The following is a 22,488-nucleotide window of genomic DNA, read 5'->3' on the forward strand; positions in this document are numbered from 1 at the left end:
TTTTAGCTTTTTTTTTAACTATGATATAGGATTAAGTTGAGTGTTTTCGTGTCGTGTTCTTATTGTTTTTTTAAGCTATTGCATAGGTTTTATCTCAAACTTTGAGCGCGGCGACCGAATGTAAAAATTCCGTAACGAAAAAACCTAACCAACCGGCACAGCGGTGCAGCAAAGCCGTGTATCGTCGGTTCAATAGCTTTACCGCGGCCGGCGGCAGTCCTCGAGTGCCACACATATTTTTTTGTACATAGATAATGATTTTGAATTTTAGTTTTTATATTGTAATTTATATTCAGAATTTTTAATTTTACTTGTAATTTATATTTTACCAGTGTTTTAATATAATTATTTTTAGACTAATTAAAAATTGATAAGAATATTAAAAATAAAAGAAAAAGCAAAAAATGTATCTGGACTATAAAGTCCAGATACATTTTTTACTTTTTTGCTGGATTATTCCAGAGGTGGCGCACACCCTGTGAATCCTGTGATGGCGGGTGGCTTTAAAAAAACCGCACTTGGCCATCGTGGTGGACTGTAATAATATATACTCTAAGGCCTGTACCCTCATAGGAGGTCCGTGTCCCAGAAGTGGGAATGCAAATGGGATGATGATGATGATGACAATTCAAAAATGCAAGAAGTGATACGGTCTTGTAGTTTCAGTGCCGAAAGTGGAAGGGAATGAACTTATAAAAAATATTTTGTTCACAAGTTTTAACAAATAAAGGACTTGCATACCTTAATAAGTTAAAGGGTCTCTGCTTTTTATTTTATGCAGCGTTTCGATTTGATATAGGTTATTGGGTAATATAAATCTCGTCTCCAACTGGTTATTTAATGTCAATGAGTACGTAATGTTCTTTGGGCCGTGAGCTATACTATCAAGCATAATCTAACTCGCTAACTTGTATCGAATCATTCATAAATTAATGTAATTATATGTAAATGTTCGGTTGCAACATTGAATAGTAACGTTTTGCGGATGTACTCGTAAATCTTTTTACAATGACAGTGACCACGAAGCGAAAGTCATCATCACAATAGCTTGGGAATTCATTACCGGCTCATCTAGTGAAATCTTACGTCTGTACAAAGACTCCTTTGTTTTTTTCTACTCATATAAGTAGACTCTCAGACGCAATTTAACATTTAAATGGAATAATGATTGTTGTTAGAGATTTCCTCATTATATTTTACAAAGAAAAAATCTTATCAATAGAGCAACTAATTTGTTTTCGGTTACATACTTGGATAAAACATTGTTGAAAAGAAAGTCGGATTTATATTGAAAATAAAGATTATTTTTTTAATTAGGTACATTAAGGTAAACTGAGTTTTAAATAACCAGCTAAACGTAGATAAAAACACTTCACAAGTTGCCTACGTATGATTTCGTGTCAGTTTTGTGCTAATATCAATATTACAATGTAGGTAGGTAATTCAGATTAGTTAGATACTTACACCAATTGTGTCAGAAAGTGAGAACACTTTGTCATATTATGAATTTATGTGTCTCATATCACATATGTTAATTCTTATATCAGCTGATTGTTAAATTACAATTATCTTCAAAACGCATTGCGCTTAAAAGCTTTAAATGAAAAGAGTTGTTGAATGTAAATGTATCATTCGTAATCGAAGCGATGTTGTAACCGAACATTTGAAGGCTGTATTCGATATGTGTAAACTAGTTAAAGACATTAAACTTTAAAGAGCTCGAGCGGTCTTACAGAAAATAGAGTCGTTACGAATTCATAACATAAACAATTTTCTTTAATTAAGCCTTTGATTCGGTTCATCGATTGGTAGCCAGGTTATCAATTGGTAGGCAAAGGTTGTTATGCAATAACTTCGCCCAATAAATTGTATATATAGAGCAACTTAAATGTTTTAATACGTTACTTCATACCATATTTTGTAAAATTGTATAATCAATTTATTGTGAAAATATCATCGTATAAAGTGTAGTGATTTTTGGATTAAGTAAAAACTATATTTTTTAGATAAATATTTATACAGTTTATAATATAAGATAGTTGTCATGTGTAACAAGACGTTTAATCTTATAATATAAAAATGAATCCCAAAATGTGTTGGTAAGCGCATAACTTGAGAACGGCTGAACCGATTTCGTTAATTCTTTTTTTATTATATTCCTTGAAGTACGATGATGGTTCTTACGTAGAGAAAACGTAAATATGTACCACGGGCGAAGCCGGGGCGGACTGCTAACTAGTTAAAAATATAAAATAATTTTGAAGAAAATTTTTAATTGTTATAATATCTACTGTCACTCACACATATATATATATGTCTTTACATTTTCCATAATCTGCAAGAAATCAGTGTGTTCATTAATTACTAATAATTCTATTAATCAATAATCATAGGTATACTTATTACTTTGCATTAGATCTATCCTTTTAAAGACATATTGATATTAAAACTGCATTAATTTTCATAAATTAATACATTGGCATAAGATTGTTTATAAACTGTGTTTATAAATAATAAATGTGTGTTAAATTTATTAAAGCTGCAGTTCTAACATTACGTTATTAGAGCAGAAGGTACTAAAAGTCATATTACTGCGAATAATAAGACCATTTAGGATGATGAATGAGTGTTCGAAAACCTGAAGTATTAAAAAACATGTTGGATAATATTAACTGGTTATCCTATATTTTGATAGCAATAACATAACCTTGATTGGCCATACAAGATGTCTTGCAGCAAATTGATACGCACAATCACACGATATTATCATTTCATAAACTCCTAATTTGGTGCTCCATAAATTATACAAAAACAGTCCTTTATCGTAGTTTGCGCAAATGGTTGATATTATTCAAGACGTGATCTCTTTACTATTGGAAATAATGATAATTGATCGGCTAGCCTCGGCAGCATATTCTGGTAATTCTTAGACTAGTTTTGTCCATATCACGGCGCAGTAATTAAAACGACGTTATCGACCACGAATGAACGTATGTGTATGTATGTAGTACAAGGCGATCGCTGTTCTGTACGCTGCTTAGCTTAGTAAATAGAAAACTGGGTCAAAATATCGTCCAATTTGAAAATTATACTATTTTTGGCTCTTAAAAATGTATCTAAATTATTCTATGAAATGTTACACAAATGGGGATGGGTACATTCACACAAAGTCATAGTCTATAACTAACTATGTAGCCTTTGAGAATTACTATCAATCTCAAACTGAAACTTCTTTCATTCTTTCTACTATGTAGATAATAATGCCAGTATCCACACAAAATACAAATACCATATAAAATAGGTAGTGTCAAAATGGATTAAAATTAAAAAGAACAAGTGTTTTTACAATAGGTATTGTAATACGCTAGACATTTTAATTTGTCTGTGGGTGTAATTCATCCAATAAGAACAACATTTGTCCTTCACATTTCGATCAGAAGCTGCGGCGAGATGAGGCGATTTAAGCATTTTGTATTGGACATAGAACTGTAATCAAATAAGAGTACCAAAGATGGAATGCGCATTCAAAGGAGAATTACTCTTATACTCGTGTGTACTTCGAAATCTTAATTATTTGTTCGTAGATATACAATAAGAAATACCTAGTTAACAGACATCTACTATATAAAAATAAGTCGGGTTTTCCTTCCTGACGCTATAACTCCAGAACGCACGATCCGATATCCACGGTTTTGCATTCGTTGGAAAGGTCTCGGGCTCCGTGAGGTTTATAGCAAAGAAAAGGTGTCTCTGGTGACGAAACGGAGTTTGCCAGGTTTGCTAGTAAATCTATACATCTATACAAATATTATAAAGAGGAAAGGTTTGATTTTTTGTTTGTTTGTTTGTATGAATTGAATAGGCTCCGAAACTACTTGGCAGATTTGAAAAATTCTTTCACTGTTGGAAAGCTACATCATTTCTGAGTGACATAGGCTAGGTTTTATCCCGGAAATCCCACGGGAACGGGAACTATGCGGGTTTTTTTTTGAAAACGCGGGCGAAGCCGCAGGCGGAAAGCTAGTAATAAATAAATGGTGCGCGAAAATAAAAGCGGCGTATGTCAATCTACGTATTGCATTAATTTGGTATTTCAAATCAGACGTGTACAAATGATATTCAAAATTATCTTTGCTGAAATTATTGTTGATTATTATTTACAAATATAATCCATAGTGATCATTAAAGCAAATATTAAATATGACTAGTCTGCTAGAGAAATGATTGGGATAGGTCATAGGAGCTCACGATTCATTTAGCAATAATTATAAGGATTGTCTTTTAGACAAAAAGGGTTCTAAAAATAATGTGTGCCGTAAAATTATTGAAACGCGGCAAGGTTATAACAAGTGGCTAAGAGAATGAATTTGGGCGTGACAAAAACATTAAATTATTGCACGTTAAAGTGGATAATCGTGAGGACGAGCTCGATTTGACGACTTCAAGTTGGTTTCTCGTGCGGCTCGCACAGATGTGATGGGAACTGCGTGCTTACTGCCGGCGATGTTAGACTAATGTGAACAAGGACAAATAGTATTAGATTTCAGTTACAAAAGCTACAATTGGATCAATAGGATCGAGCCAATTTGAGGATAAACGATTGTTCAGTTTCATAAGAGAGTAAGTAGGCATGTATTCAGATTCCTCTTCCAAGCAATTGTTTTGAATTTAATATCATGATAAATTATCTATAAAAGTTATTCCTAAATCTAAATATGGTTTCAAAACTATGCAACATATTTTTGAAACACGTGATATATTTATAGACCTAAATGTAACAACTAACAAGTAGAAACTAGAAAGCTTGATTAGCTTAACAGCATTCCAACCTTTCTCGTAACAAATGGCCTAAAATGTAACAAGGAGTCATTAATTACAAAATTATAAGGCAATATTTTGTAACTATTTCTCCGAGGCGATGTCGACGTCCATTGATAAATTACCTACGGCGACAAAGAAATGTTTTCGCTATGATTTACAAATGAAAAGCGGCAGTCACGACACGGCTCAGCCGGCGACTGTCGATTCGATCCGTTATGTAACCAAACATGCACTATCAAAACAGTTGACAATATTATTGTGCAATGATTAACATCTAGTCAAGTGAAATAACATGTTTTCTAGTAGCGTTCTTGGTCGGAAATAAGTACATATGTGTTACTAATTATGAATGAAAACACGGTTTGTCGGAACTCATGGGCGCTACGTGTAAAGAGCGATAAAATACTATTTCTGTACTATCCTGATAGATACCTATTCATTCATGTTAGGTAGGTATTCGTTTTGTTTCGAATTCGGCTGTGATTAATAATTATTATTTAATAATCCTATTAAGTAATGCATGATTACTGATTTTATCGTGAAATTAGTAGGTATCAATTTGGTATCAATTATGTTTGTTATTATCGAATCGTGACAAATCAACAACAATTGGTTGTCTTTGCCCAAACGTAGGTACTTACAATAAAAAAGGTTCTAATAATATTGAATCTCGCGCACGCGAAACATTATTGCGCACGATACCAAGCAATTTAGCGACTGAATAATAATTTTAACCGATATTACTATTTACTGCTCAATAAAATGTACAAGGTCCCATTCAGAAAATTCTTTATGTAATAAATTATATCAAGTTCGATCGGACCTCGAAATAAAATGTTAGACTTCATAAAATGTTACATAAACAATATCTAGCCCTTGGTATTTTTTAATCGAACAATCATCTTATCAAACTATACAGCCTTACACAGTAACTAAGTATTTAAGGTCATTCTAAGAGGTAACACAAAAAATATTCATGTGATAATATTAACTAATTACGCAATAATGTAGTTAATTAATTATGATTAAATTTTTCTTATTTATGTAGTTACATGCTAAATAACTTCGTAAGAATTAGTTCTATTTCCTATCTCAATGTTTACTTACCTACATAATTGACTTACTTTTACCACATGAATATAATAATTGTTTAATATTTGAATATTTAAAATAATAATTTATGTTTTAATTATTTTTAAAAGTCGGACAATGGTTTAAATGCTATTTTTATTTTAACACATCTGTGTAAAAGTATTTGCGTCATCTGACGAGGCATTTCAAAAGTTCACCGGCTGCCTTCCGACCTTCTGTAGTACTCGAGTGTCAAAACAAATGCTATTCGAAGATGAACAACTGCGATTTATGTACAATATGGTCATGTTGAGGAAGCGTGACTCAGAATCACGATGACCGAAATAACTGACAGTGCTTTTTATTTTTTGCACACAACATACATACAGTGGTATAGTTCGCCTGAGAATGATTGTGATGTCAGCTACTTGGGACTGGCGACATAGAAGATGAATATATCACTCAAGTCCAATTTTACTATAGAACAATTGCTATTATGTCCTGGGAGTTTTTGTGGCAGTCGAATGTACATATGCTAATTTTAAGTTTAATTATTTAGGTCGAAATTCTAATGTTATCATTGTGTATCTGTGATTCTGTAGAAGTTGAAAGCAATTGTATACAACTCAAAGTAAACGCGTTCTTGCGCTGATGAAACGAATTCAATCTTTTGACATTTTATTTTGATATGTTATGTACATGTTACTGTCGGACCTTGCTACACCTTTCGAGGGGCGGTGACCTATAACAAGAAAACATAAAGGTACACCAAACAAACTGGTCTGCTATTATTATCAAATCAAAGACAAACAATCAATACCCAAGAGTCGTATTGTAACGATTGTATTGCGAATATTACCACATAATTCTTTCTATGGAAGAAATGCTAATTGATTGTTATATTGTAGGTACATTTGGGATTGATTATAATTATTACGTGTATTGTATTGATATTTACTGTTCTATATGCTTAATGTACTAAATAGGGGTGATGGGTGCATTGTACCTACACCTATATACAACATTTTTGTCCGTTTCATTGTGGTTTACCGAAAGAAAATTATATTAAATACTTTGGGTACATTCTCAAAGATATAAAAAACTTAATCTGTTGAATTAATACTTGTTAAATAAAATCCTATTTGGTTTGGAATGTACAATAAATCCTAAAGGCATGGGAATAATTGCATTCCAAATTCTTTAGTAACCTTATGTAATGTGCATTTATAAAACTGTGTCTTTATATCAAAGGTATTTTTTTTATGTTCACGATCTTGATCCTTAAGTTTTCTACATATTTAGCTCCCAAATTAACATCAGGGCTATATGTGATTTTTTTATAATAACAACTATCAAGTATTTTACTGGAATGATACAAATTAGAGGGTAATATAGACATTATAGCAAAATTATAATTAAAATTATTTTGACCAGTTTTAGACAAGATTTCTTTAACTCCTCTATAAATATAGAATTGTATAAAAAGTGGAAATATTACTTATGTATTGCGTTCATTGTACTTAGTCAATTTAAAATTGTTCTTGGATCTTGGGCTAGTCAAGTTTTAAGTCTTATACTTAATTCAGTAGCGAATAATATATTTGGCACCAAGTTTACTCTCATATATCTTCAAATGGGACCACCACAATGAATATGAATGGCGCAATACCCAGATAACGAGGCATTAAATATGATACCTACCACCTATTTAGCTTCTTGTTTTGACCAAAAACGTAACGTAAAAAGAAATAATATTGAATTAAAAAAGAGGTTCAGTTTCATGTCATTTCATAAGGTCATTTCATAAGGATAGGTGTGAAATAGTTCTGTTTGCAGATGATACCTCATTAATTTTTAATGTGGATAGGCATGACCCAAATGTTGACGAAGTGAACAGTGCTCTTTTACACATTTCTGAATGGTTTACTGCCAATAATTTATTATTAAATGCCAAAAAAAACCACTTGTGTTGAATTTTTACTTCCTAATGTAAAAAAGTTGAACAGAGATATTACCTTGAACGGGGAGGTATTGCATCCTACTGAGTCTACTGTATTTCTAGGGTTAACATTGGACGAGAAACTACAGTGGGGAGCCCATGTCAACACCGCTGCAGGTAAGCTCAGTTCTGCTGCATATGCAGTCCGAAAAATAAGGCATCTCACCGATGAAGATACGGCCAGATTGGTTTATTTCAGCTACTTTCATAGCATTATGTCCTATGGAATTCTACTGTGGGGCAGGGCTGCAGATATAGAAACTATATTTATCTTACAGAAAAGAGCCATTCGCTCTATATATAATTTACGTGCTCGGGACTCACTAAGAGATCATTTTAAGAATACTGGTATCCTTACTGTACCATCACAGTATATATTTAATAATATTTTGCATGTACACAAAAGCTCTGACTTACACACAAGAGTAGGAGATAGACACGATTATGGCACAAGGAACAAGAATAGAATTGAAATGCCATTTTTCCGATTAGCTAAAGTTAAAAATTCATTTATGGGTCAAGGTATACGCTTATACAATAGAATTCCTCATAATATTAAAGAGTTTAGTAGTACTAAATTTAAAACTTACATAAAAAATGTACTAGTTCAGAGAGCGTACTACAGTATTCAGGAATATATGGACGATAAAGACCCATGGAGGGTTGTCGCGTAAAAACCACAGGACAGATCTTTGGCATATTATGTAGTTAGGTAGATATAAGTTACATATTATGTAAATTTATTGACATTATTTAAAAGAGCAACTATGGAGTTTCTTGCCGATTCTTCTCCATAGATACTGCTTTCCGAATCGGTGGTAAATGTTAAAATACTATGTAATGACGATTCGAAAGTGCTACTAAATAGTAGTCTAATTGAATAAATGAATGTTTGAGTTTGAGTTTGAGTTTAAGACAGGAACGCCATTTATTTGTATCTAGGACCGTCTATATAAAGAAGTAGTTCTGATACAGCATGACTCGTAATTAGCTAATCGCCCTATTGCACAAATAAAGCCGACTACCTTTCCGGGCTCTGGGGAGCTTTGTATGTGCTATTGTTAAAATGGACGTGATGTTATTTTGTATCTCGGTCAATATTCATAAAACCTGTTATTTTTATTGATTTATTTCATGTTATCACATCTCTACCACTGTCTCTATATTATTAAAATTTAATAAAATTCATGTAATCGTACCTATGCTTTTAAATACAGTGTCAAAATAATATAGACTTTATAATATATGACATAAAAATATTTTACCACATTTTTCTCATTAATTTAAAAAAACTTATAGAATAGTTTTTAATTACAGTACACCTTAAATGTAATACTGCCAAATACAAACAAGTAGTTTTAGATAATTAGTAAGTTTCGAAATAAAATGCTGTTCGCGTTCGCCCTAGTAATTAGGTTGAAAAAAAAAACATCGCCTTAAATAGCTATAAATACTATAAATCAATATAAATTCACTGGATTACTTATGATACAGTTTATAGAATCAATACATTGATCAGCTTCATATATCTAAGATATGGATTTCTGATAAATAACTCTGGGTGTGGCCGTGAGAAAGTGCATGTAGCAATATTATAAATAATCATTGATGACCTGTGTTTTTATGACTGTTAGCCATCAATCTAATTAATGCAAATTATGCATTTTCCATGAAAACCGATCTGAGATTGGGAATACATATTACATTTTCGTTTTATTGCTACATATTTTACATATTCAACGCATATCAATCAATGATGGGTGTCGAATTCAAAATATCCTTTGTAATTGTACACCCTTACTAATAAGTAATAACTATAAAACATTTTTTTTTATATTTACTTATATAAAAAATTTATTATACTTAGTTATTAGTATAGTCACATACACATTCAATAGGTAGAATCATTCCAAAACAAATTATTACAATGAAAATAAAAAGTTTTAAATTTCATTCTTATGATTTCAATAAATGTAGCACATTTTACTTAATAAAATTGATTTAACCTATACGGTATACCTACAGTTACTTAATAACAAATGCAAAAAGATTTCCAATTGAATTAGGTATCTAACCTTGGCCTTACCTTATAGCATTATGTAAAACCGATTTAAGCTTTCCGCTTATGTTATGTAGGCAGCTTTAAAAATATCACATTTCACAATTGCGAATTTAGTATATAGTTAAATTATAAACAAAAACAGTCATAATTCTATAACGCTACACTTATGTATGTACATACATATCTAATCTCATCGTTGATTTACACAACTATATTTCTGCATATCTAAAGAGATTGTGTGTAATTATTAAGTCCATCTAATGACTAGCATTAAATGAAGAGCCAGATTTCTTATTTTATCTCTTAGATTACCTGACAAACAACAATAAAATATCATAACAAGTATTCCGTCGTATCCAAAGTGGATTGAATGGTGCAAATAACTTTCACTCATGGAAATATTTGCATTGTTATTACGGACGGAATGAACCATAGACATTGTGCCGGTAATAAATAAACGAGTTATGGTTAACGTATAGAAATGTTAGAATTAATTGACCATTTGCATTTGGCAAAACGTTAATTCTGTTAACACTGAATCTTATAATGTTACTCAGCGAGAGGTGGATGAAATCGAAATATGTAATTGCTAATTCAAACGTTGTAGGTAGGTACTCGTGGCCCAAGGCACAGAACCTTGCAAGCGTTCAAGAAAGTTCGTTATATAACCTGAAGTAATAATAGGCCCTAGGAAATGTATGACACCAAATTGATACATTGGTAAATTGTAAAATGACGATAAATTCATTTTAAATATGTAGGTATTGAACTGTACAAAATATAATAGCTGGAATTGTTATTTTTTTGAAATCAGATTAAAAATAAACTTTTGACGTACTTAGGTAGTTTTGAAATAAGTATAGGAAAATTATCTATATCGAGATTTATTGTTATCTGCCTTATATCATATATATTGGTTGTATCGACAGCTGTTGCAAAATAAATTAATAATATTATCTTAGAATTCGCAAGGTAACTATTTTAACCATAACAAATTGCGTTTTATCAAACAGTTATAATTACTCACACTCAGTGACTTGTGCTGTAATTTATAGAGATTATAATATTATAATTTCTGTAACAAAATGACGAAAACTTAATAAATATTCAACTTGTTCACGTATCCACTTTAAACATGAACAAAAGTACGAAATTAGTTAGTGAAAGTTTGAATTTTTTTTAATAGCATTACAGTGTTTAGAGTAATTATTCATTATAAATAAACTAACTACAGTGAAGGGCTACAGTGAAATTTCTGTAAAATATATTTGGTGTTGGACTATAAGATATTCTTCAAGATGCACAAACAATAGGTCAATCAAATAGACAAAGCAATAATCTAATTTTTAATGGCTATTATAATAATCAATTTGTGATAAAATATGTGTATCTTTAAAGCTTTTTCATAAATATTTATGCGATAATCATCTTGACGGGCGTTCTATATATCTCATCAACGCAGAAATAACTATTAGCTTTATTAATAGCTGCAATATTTATTGCTATTCAACTTCTTTTACATATTGTACAATTTGGTTACAAAACATAACACACGTGTTTTACATAATATTTATAAACATTTAAAATTGGGTAAGTCCAACATTGTTTATGTGTTTAGCTAGATTTTATTGTGCTTACGAGATAGATTTAGACCGGGAGATATTGACACAAAATTTCGAGTCATTTGTAACAGGATGGCGGTTCTACAGGGTTCTTAGTACGTCACGGAAGAATTCTACCATACCCGTGGCCCCGTCGTTGATGCGGCTTGACGGAACACAGTGGGGTTTTGGTCGGTAGGAATCCGATATAACCCACGGCCTCTTCCCCGGAGGCCGTGGGTATCTATGCAAGATTTCCCCACTTAAAAAAAAAGGGTTCTTAGTACGCAATGACAAAAAGAAAAATGATGGTGTGAACGCTGGTACTGGCGGCTTAATCGCGTGGGCGTTAGTCGAACTCGTCGGAAAAAAATTATACTTTTGCACATAAATCTTTATAATGCTTATATGTACATATCTACTTTAGTTTATCTTACGATTTTTATATGATATTTGATATTTTTTAGGTTCAATAAATTAATGTAAGTACATAAGTATGTATATAGGTATGCCCTATCCGATGTCCTTTATATTATAATTTTATTCATTTCAGTTGTCAACGGGAAGTTTCGGCAAGCCAAACAATAATTGTCAACACATTCTATGTAGGCAAGCTGTAGCCTGTACCTACCTATACAGTAGGTATCATTGATTGCAATAATTGAAAAATATAAATCAAAGCGGTTTCAAGAACCGCAAGCAAAAAATCTGGTATTATAATTGCAATTGGTCGCAAAGGCGAATTTTAATAGCGGATATTTATTCTTGGTAAATATTATTTGAGCAATATATGATTAAATCTAAATTAATTAAGGATATGTATCCTAAATAAAAGAGAAGGTAATTGCCAAATTATCGCAATATAATGTATAAAACGAGATTACGGATGATTATTTATAATTTGTTTATTTAGGTACCTACCTACTCATTTCAATAAAATTTAAAATACTTTCCTAAATATTTTACGATCGAACGAAGGAAATAAAAAATATAAACGTAATAAAATAATTAGATTAATATTTCTCGGTAACAATTTCGTAAATAATAAATATATAGGTAATATTTAGATTCTTTGTCGACTTATAGAAAAATGCGAACAAGTCTACCTTTCACGCAGCGCCAAGTTTGCTCAATTCACGATTATTATGACACTGTTATCTCATAGAACTCGACATTAATAACGTCATGGTACCAATGATCAGATCAATAACTCAGTGTCGTTAATTCGAAACTGCAATCATAATATCATAATCAGCATATGTATTTAATAACTGGTTGTTAACTGGGATTATGTGCGCTACATCGAAGACATGTTGACATCAATTAGAAATGAATTTAGATCATGTTCAATGTTTGATACTTATAGCCATGAAAGTATGTCTGAAAAATAATGTTCCACGCATAACAGAATTCATGGTAGTACTTAGTACTTACAAACCTATAGTTGTTTTTCAAAATATTATTACTGTGATAATACCTATAAAATTAAATTATGTAGGTACCTATAGGTTTAATATTTTAAAAAAGATTAGCTAGTTAAATTTAAGCAATGACATGTAATATATTATAATTAAGTATGCGAACAAATTTTAGATATTTTTGTGAGATATACATACAGTGTATGAGATAGTCACAATATACCTAGATCCCCAGTGTTACCTTCTTGTGCATAACTCTCAAAAAGCTCTACAATTTTTTTTCTTTTTTTTTGATCCATAAAATGTAGACCAAATCAAAATAACAAATTTGTTTTTTATGCGTCCTTTATTTTTTTAATATAGAAACAAATGACGCATCCATACTAGTGTAGCTTTTATGCGAGCAAGTTAGAATGACCAAATGTGTAATTCTAATCTTTAAGCAGAGTCAATACTAACCGCTAATATGGTAACATTTGCTTATCGGTAACGTCTAGTATTTATCGGTAAAATACCCAAATTCCTCAGAGAAACATCTTCAACATCCTTTGGCTTGTTTGTATGACACAAGGTCAGATTGCTATAAACGACCATTGGACCAACCATAAGTGGAAACTTGCGTCGATTTTAACTATGCATTTAACGTTAGGTGGATCCAATCTCACCTACATTTATTAGTTTATAACATTTAAATTATTATGTACTTTTCATACTTGTGGATAAAGTGAGTAAGCAATTGTTTATATTGTTTGCAACTACGCTAACACAATTTAAGGTTTTCTGTACAATAAATATTACCTGTATAAATGCAATCAGGTATATCTTATGGAATATCTTCATAATAGATATTTGTCATTTGATAACAACTTGAAATACTAAATTGAAGTAAGTACCTCTGTAACCTTTGCAAAGATTCCTTACAGTTCGCGAGCAGGTACTTATGATAAAAATATTATGATTACAGTATCTTTTGCTTCGATCTAAGTAACCCTAGGCAAGCGAAGCAGTTAAATTTAACATTGACCGATTGTCTTGTGATTGTTAGAACCGGACGTGGTTCTTATTATACCTGCATTATTGTAATTTGTGAATGTTGCCAACGCCTATAATACAACCTTATCAAGGACGGCCTGTAGTACTTGATATGCGTTAAAACATGAGTTAAACATTTTTTACAGCCAAGCGTGCGTATATTTTGGTTGAAATTGTGCATAAAGTGCTTCATTATCTTATCTAATATTTGCAATTTACAGTTATATGAAATATAACAATATGAAGATTTTGTTACAGCTGTACCTATATAAGATGTAAGTAGTTATAACGCAATCTACCTGCAAATATAAAGCGTTTGTATATGATTATATTTGGACACTTTGTACATTAAGGTACGGCGTGAAAACGCCAAAATTCCAAAATTTATCATCTACTAGCTGTGCCCTGCGGTTTTACCCGCATTGCTCCGCTCCTATAGCCTATATAGCCTTCATCGATAAATAGGCTACCTAACACCGAAAGAATTTTCAAATCGGACCAGTAGTTCCTGAGATCAACCACTGACCACTAATACATATTATAAGTATAAGTACCTATAGATTAAAATGTATGATTGAATAAAAATAAAATTTGACAAAAAATCTTTTATAGTAAGTAGTTGTTTAGGCACTCCTGATTGAGGATGTATAAAAAATAATAAAGTAGGTTAGTAATCTTACATATTAAATAGGCAAATATCTATGAAAGCAGCTATTCTTCATTGACAAGGAGAAAATATGAAAATATCGGTCACAAGGCGTTCGGGTCAAGGGTAGGCGTATTCTGTGACTCAAAACGCATACTTAATCTAAAAAGGCGAAAGTTCAAACTTCAAACGTTTCACAAACGCATTATAATCTTCTTATATATAAAAATGAATCGCAAAATGTGTTGGTAAGCGCATAACTCGAGAACGGCTGAACCGATTTCGATAATTCTTTTTTTATTATATTCCTTGAAGTACGAGGATGGTTTTTATGTAGAGAAAACGTAAACATGTACCACGGGCGAAGCCGGGGCGGACCGCTAGTTATTTTATATTATAAACTTTGAACGATATACATGAGATATTTAGTAGTAAGTCTATTTTAACAAAATATTTGTGATAAACATTTTCAACTCTTTCATAGACAAAGTACTGCATGTATTTATATTAAGTACTTATCTAATACATATCAATTGCTATTATACGCAGAAACAAAGTTTCATAATAAACAATATCAAGTGTAATTTATCTCCTTTGAACAATAACTCTGTAAATGAATACAATATAATCTTTGCATTTAATATTTTTAGGCATTTATTGTGTAGATATATTAAATAAGTTTCATATAATAGGCGTAAATTCCAATAGTTTTTAGCCATAGGTAGCCAGTTAAATTTAACATTGAGCTATGATAGGTATTATATACTGTGACGTTATCTCATTCTTTATAATAACAGAACGTCACAAAGTCGCGTACAACATCTAGTTAAATATACAAATTAGTTAACCGTTTTCTGTGTCTACAGATGATGTAAGTTTATATCATCGTGAGGCCTTAATTTTTGGGACTGTCGCTTTACGCCGTCTTAGTTTCGGTTGTTAACTTTGACGATAAATTAATATGAAAATTGCTACAAGTTATAATCTGATAATATGTTGCTATAAATTTATTGCAAAAGCGCTGTGAGAGTATTACTACTTGTTAAATGATTTACGAGCCCGATTATGTTATACCTAAACTATAGATAAGCTTATGGATATGGATAGAAAATAAACTAAACATGGGTTTAGTTACAATTTATTTTTTTATTTTTCAATTTTAAGTACCTAAACATTATTTAACTACTTCACATAACACATAATATATGATAATAAGGCACGTACATTTTTGTAACCTCAATTGATTGTAACGATGCACAAGTTAACGTGTTAGATACACAATGTCAACTTAATTTGCTCCACCGGCCGCTATTTAGTGCCGCTCCATAGACGATTGTAAAAGTTTTGATAATCTGATGTATGAAGGTCAGCGGTTTTGAAATTTAATCCCAGCGAGCTTTATTATACTTCAAACACCTATCGATCAAGATACGGACACAATGAATCTATCTCTACAGCTTATTAATGATGATTCAATGTGATGCATATAATTTGATACAGTCGAAATGTATTGTGATAATAGAATACGATGTTCGTAGATTTTATATTAGTCAAATTTACATACAATATTTTTTGAAATGCCAACTGACCAAACAAGGCTGTAAGGATATTGTATATGAAAGCGATATGTGCAATCTATATTGGACATTGAACAATATTTAGAGTATTCTAAATCTAGAAACCATTGAAACGCTTTGTGATAAACATCTCAAAATGATCTATAAAGGAAAATGATGACAAATAAAGCTCGCTCGACGAGCTTAATGTCTTGTTTATAACGCGCTGTCTGGGGCTTGTCGATAGATTTATTGCAAAATATTAATCAGATGACTTGACCTACATTTTAAAACATGTCCGAACAATTTGTATTTAGACAATCCGCACAATTAAGTCGTGTCAGTCCTTTGGTCGGAGCACTAAGCTATGTCGAAACTGCCTTTCATCGGACCCAATTAAAGAATTTGTTTCGACAGTAAAGTCGTAAATTCCAGTTAGTTTAACTTGGAAATTATGTTCATATTAATGACTGGCATATCGATAAAATTGATTAATCGTACTTCTAAATAAAATCAATTTATAAAGACAAATGATCGGTAGGCAATGTTGTTACACATCCGGACCTTTACAATAAACATTATAGATATTAGGTACATGTAATGCTATACTATAATCGTGTAGGTAGTTATTGTAAAATATAAACACAATTGGTTAACTACTCCTGTAATTTATAAGGCTTTCGTCACTTTGCCTAATATCGTATTTCATTTATCTGTACCGCACCACAGGTATAACTTACACTGAAATATTAAGGAAATGTTCGAAATATAACGAGGTATCAAAATGTAGGGTATTACGCGAACAAAACCTGCATTGCTTTCACATCGCTCTATTTGTTTCGTAAACTATCCCACTCCTTGTCGCATGACATACCTACACCCACCGACGGCAACAGGTTACATTTCAATGGATATCAGCCTATATTCTACATTATTGCCATTTACCACCATATGCTTCCGCCCTACAATCGGGTTGAATTGCGTAAAACGAATGTTGCATTTAAGTACTCCACTTAGGCGTGAAATGGGTGTCAATGGAATATTACTGAAATAAATCTCAACCAGCATTTACAACTGCATATTGCTTACCAACGTTCCGAAAATGATAAACCAGAATTTGGAACGAAACTGTAATGTTATGTCCACTTACCTAATATTCATGATGAATAACGTCTGCATGTGAAATATAGATCACACAAAAATATAAATATGCACGTAGTGTTTATTAATTTATGAATTATAATAATCAAGTAACACAATTATAACTCTATATAATATGTAATTCTTGGTATAGAGCAGACATGACACTCCCACAACCCTGATTTTTTGATCGCTTTTAGTGGACTGGTGGATAAAAGGTTTTAGTTTGTCACCGAGATTAAAAAATAACGAAGTTTGATATGAGAGACAAAATTAAATAAAATCTCACTTTTATAATAATTGAGTGTTAAAGATATACAGGGTGGAAGGTTAAGATGGGGCATGAATAGTTTTTCGCGATTTCTGACTTTTCTAGTACTCATACCTCAGTTGGTCTTTTAGAGTGTTTTGATCCCCATGAGAAACTGGAACGATTGGCATCAAAAAAATTTTTTTTGAAAACTGCCGATTTCCTTGCTGACCGTACATTTTTTCAAAAATCTGTGAATGCAGATTAAAATTTCTCAAGAATTTAAGGATAGTCTCCTAAGAACGTTTTCATGTAGCTGCAACGGTTAAGGTACCTGCCCTTCATGCCCCATCTTAACCTTCCACCCTGTAAACTGAGTTTTTGAACGATTTTTCCTAACAATTAGTACCTATTTTATTAATTTTCATTTTTTACGAAAAGTGCGCAGATATCTCTACACTTAGACATGAATAAGATTAGCGCCATTTACGTTTTTATTGTTTGACTTATACACTAACATTAACTTATTTCAAAGTGGTTTTATAGCCAAATTTAAATAATATCGCAGGTAAGATAGTCATATTGAGGTATTGACATTTACACGTATACAATATACATGTTACATACATACGTTTATTTTCAATGTAATATATGAAGGTTACCGAGGTCTTATTACTAAGGTAACATTAGCGCTAGCAACCTAACCGCTAATGGAATAGCACAATAAATGTTTTACATCCTTGTCGCAGCAAGCGCCAAGCGATCTCGTTACACATACATGTGTTAAATAGAGCAGGCGGGATCATAGCGACCGCTGCGCCCATACTCTTCCTGTACGAACAACGCACGGCATTGACATTTAAGCGGAAAAGAGTAGGACACTTTAAACAAGCTTTATTGTAGTTTAGTGTGAATGAGATAGTTATAAACGAACGGCGCAGAGAAATAAATCAATAGCAACAGCCTCAAAGTTCACGTAATCACGTATGTTCACTGCATTCGCTCAAATGCTCACGAGCGCGACCAGCGTCCTTGTTCACCGGATCGTCCCTTCCAAACATTTCTGCACTACCTACTTGCATACCGTTGGTCATTTCGGTCTTTGCAGCTTAGAGTACTATGAGGCCGCGTGTATTGTGCTAAATATTGTTCATAATAGGTATTAGCACTCGTGATTAGCGCCGTGCAGAACTGTAACAATAACACGAAGTAACCTTGACCTCGTTTAACAGATTGCTCATATCATCTACCTGTCTAGTCTTAAATTGTTTACAAACTTACAAAATATTTAAAACTTTTAAAAGTTTTAAAATACATATAATGTACTTAAGTAAATTTTATAAGAAGTACCTATAAATTTTGGTTGAATATAGGTAAATAGGTATACAAATAATCAAGGATCTGCGTGATCCATGATAATTTACTGTTCAAAAGTTGAAAACTATTTACGATTTGAAAGGAAATCGGAGTAATTATAGGTCGAAATGTAAGTTTCATCACATGCTGTCGCGTTAGGTACGAACCCCATTTATGTAAATACGTGCTCTGCAATTTGGCTGGGCTATGTAACTAGGTAAATCTAGGATAATTACATTACATTGAACAAGTGGACATAAATATTATGTTTCTCCGTTATACAGGTATCTAACGCTTACAAAATATATTACTTTGACACCCACTATTATAACTAGGCATAGTAGTGAAAGTAACAGATTAATTACAACATGATATATTTAAATATAATATATATATATATATATATATATATATATATATATATATATATCTAATATTAAATTCTACGACTAATTATAAATATAATAGCAAAAGCAATATCTCATATAGCAACACGGTTAAGGAAGTGATTGTGACCGTGATTTTTTATTTCCCAATAACAAGAGTAGGTATTTAATGTGTTTGAAACGATAATAACGCAGGATAAGTGATTATGCTCAGCCATTAAAACAATATCTGCGTATATTTCATGTGGAATAATGTATATAGAGACAAGTGGAAAGCGTAAGATTCGCGTGGTATGCGGCATCCGATCTCTTGTTAAACATTTCACGCTGCACGACATTATGCTTTTCATACCGGCTGGTTTTTCAAATGAAATTATCCGCCGATTACGATTAGCATCTTCAGTAGGTACACATTATAAACTAAAAGGAAACATAATTCTATCGGATAACATAATATAGCTGTACAAAATATAATATACAAATCGTAAATTACAGATTTTATTAAGCGTATGTTGAGAATAGTGCAGTCGTTGTTATTTAAGTAAGTAGATATCCTTGAATATTTTTAAAGAAACTGTAACGCGTTCAGACGAGTGATCCGGCTGGTTAATACAGAAATTAATCATTTTATTAATGAGTTATGACTGAATAAATACAAGCAATGAAGATATAAATCTGCCTGTTTGTCTATCAGTTTTCTATTTTATAATTTGTATCAAAGAATAAATTGCGGTAAAATTATTGTTAATTCGAAAACCTTATCGGAAATTAATAATTATATTATTATTTAAACAATTTAACGAGCTTGAAATATAGTTAAATGGAGCCGTTAAATGGCTGCAGGCAACGCACTTGTCAGGGTAATAAATTAGTAGGTGATTGCGTTTAGTTACTAGAATTATACAGGCTATAGATTCGTTAGCTATAGAGCTTTCATAAGATTGTCTCAGTGTTCGTTGCTCGTAAGAGAATAACTAAGCCATACGTCGTTTGTACATAGTTCCAAATAAAGGGAAATAGCACCACTATATAGAAAAAGAATCGATTTAACGATTTTTGTTTTCTCATATTTTGTTCAATAAAGAATTATAAATAAACTAGCGGTCCGCCCCGGCTTCGCCCGTGGTACATATGAAAAATAGATGTTGGCCGATTCTCAGACTTACCCGATATGCACAGAAAATTTCATGAGAATCGGTCCACCCGTTTCGGAGGAGTATGCAGACTAACATTGTGACACGAGAATTTTATATATAAGATAAATTTAACTAATTTATGAATCAGGGTCCCTTACATTGGCTAGTGGAGTTCGCAACGACTGCGTCAAAAGAAATGTAGTAGTTGTTGTACTTGACAAGTTTATTCACAAAAGCTCAAGTGGTCTGCATCTTACAGAACGGGTTGTTGTCATACATTACTAGCGAAAAATCACTGTTTCATGCACACTTATGCGAGCGATCTTTTATTTCAATATTATTGCAGCGAATGAATACTGAATACACGGAGATCAGGTATTAATAAATAATATTTAACTAAGTAGTTTCCTCAAAAATACATTTATACATTTACTTTCAATTGAGGCACTTAAAATATGTAAACGTGAAATATGTTTTCAATTCCTGCATGATATAAAGTTATCGTAATTTTTAATGTATGGATCAATAAATTAGACTTAGAGCCGAAATAACATTCTTTGTGGGCTTCACTCCGTGTTGGTACGGTCTATGTCATACTATGATATCTAGTGATAACATAATTTAACAATAGATTCAATTATATAACTTCCAATCAATTTCATCCGTAATAACCAAAATAATAATTTTGTAAGTCTAAAGTGCAAAGCTCCACGTAATTGCCGAAAACTCAATTATAACACACATCAATACGCACATAAAAATATTTTGTAAGATGTAAGATTAATATTTCATCGTTCCGCTGTTAAACCAAGAGGTGTAAAAGCGGACGAGACCTAAATAGTTAAGTCTATAAAATATTGTCCCCTTGATACGCGAGTAGGTACATAATAATAACAAAATCGTTATTTTGTTCCATATCAATAACTGTTTTTTTTTTAACATGATCCTACAATAAATTAGCAAGGCAGTGTGAATTTAGGCTTTACTGCTAAGAACGAGGGTCAAAGTGGTTATTAATGTACAAATCAGCAGCTTCTTAAGCGATAAGAACGTAAAATAAAATATTTATTAATTTACTACTGTTGCAATATCTATATCTGAAATTCTATTCAAAACACAATTCGGTAACTATTTATTCATGTGGCAATATCGGTGTTGTTTCATTATTTATTAATATATTGGATTTCCTAATTTATAAGTAAAAGTTGTGTGTACAAGTATTAATCGATTAATATTATATAAGGAGTATTATAATATTTCAGCGTATTCAATAACTTACAGTCACGTTAATAAAAACCATCAACTAGTTTCAGTATATAAGTATTCATATATTATGCGCATGAAGCAATCCGCATTACTGCTCGAACTTTTTGCGCGTGTAATGTATTATAGAGTAAAAACTGTAAGTGTCAACAACAGAAGAGAAGGCGCGGGGCGGCTGAAAACTGAAAAGGGTCGCCTTACCTGTTTCTGACCGAAGAACGGGAGGAAATAGTAAAGTTCCTCTGGGGCAGACGGGGCGGGGGCCCGGGCGCGGGCGCGGGCGAGGGCGCGGGCGAGGGGAGCGACGTGCGCGGGAGGCGCGGGCCCGCCGCCGCAGCGCTCGCCGCCAGCACCACCACCAACCACCACCTGGACATCACGGCACGAACGCGACACGACTGGTCGTCACGCTAGCGAGATACCGACTCGCCACTCGCTGCGAGCTCGACGCTGCTCCCGACCACCTTCACTTTTGCTCGCCTCGCTACTCGCGGCCCGAGAGCCCCACTACGATGAAAGTGAGGGCTTTCACTGCTATTGCTCTCCGACGATCCTTAGTGACGTCCTCTCATAATACATTTATCGCCGTTCAGCGTGACAGAGTCGTATTATATCGTGAGGTGACGGACGTGTACGAATTCGGCGACGACCCGCATGACACTCGTTTTATTTAGATATGCTAATCCTCTCGATTTGTGATTTTACGCGAACGGGTTTTATCGATATGCTATGACGACTAAAACTACAGGTC

General features: G+C 32.5%; 1 protein-coding gene across 1 annotated transcript in view; it reads right to left on the reverse strand.

Annotated features, from left to right (window-relative positions):
* LOC149911213 (uncharacterized) overlaps window positions 1-22,229 on the reverse strand; it is a 49,170-nt gene extending 26,941 nt beyond the window's left edge. Inside the window, exon 1 of the mRNA XM_090104211.1 lies at window positions 21,939-22,229. Coding sequence (XP_089960337.1) covers window positions 21,939-22,114 — 176 coding nt within the window. The 5' untranslated portion in view covers window positions 22,115-22,229. The remainder of the gene's footprint in view (window positions 1-21,938) is intronic.
* Window positions 22,230-22,488: the final 259 nt, after the last annotated feature.

This window comes from Colias eurytheme, chromosome 1 (assembly GCF_061535395.1).
Source record: "Colias eurytheme isolate Ceu_HAF_F1 chromosome 1, ilColEury1 Martin Lab GWU primary, whole genome shotgun sequence".
Lineage (NCBI taxonomy): Eukaryota > Metazoa > Arthropoda > Insecta > Lepidoptera > Pieridae > Colias > Colias eurytheme.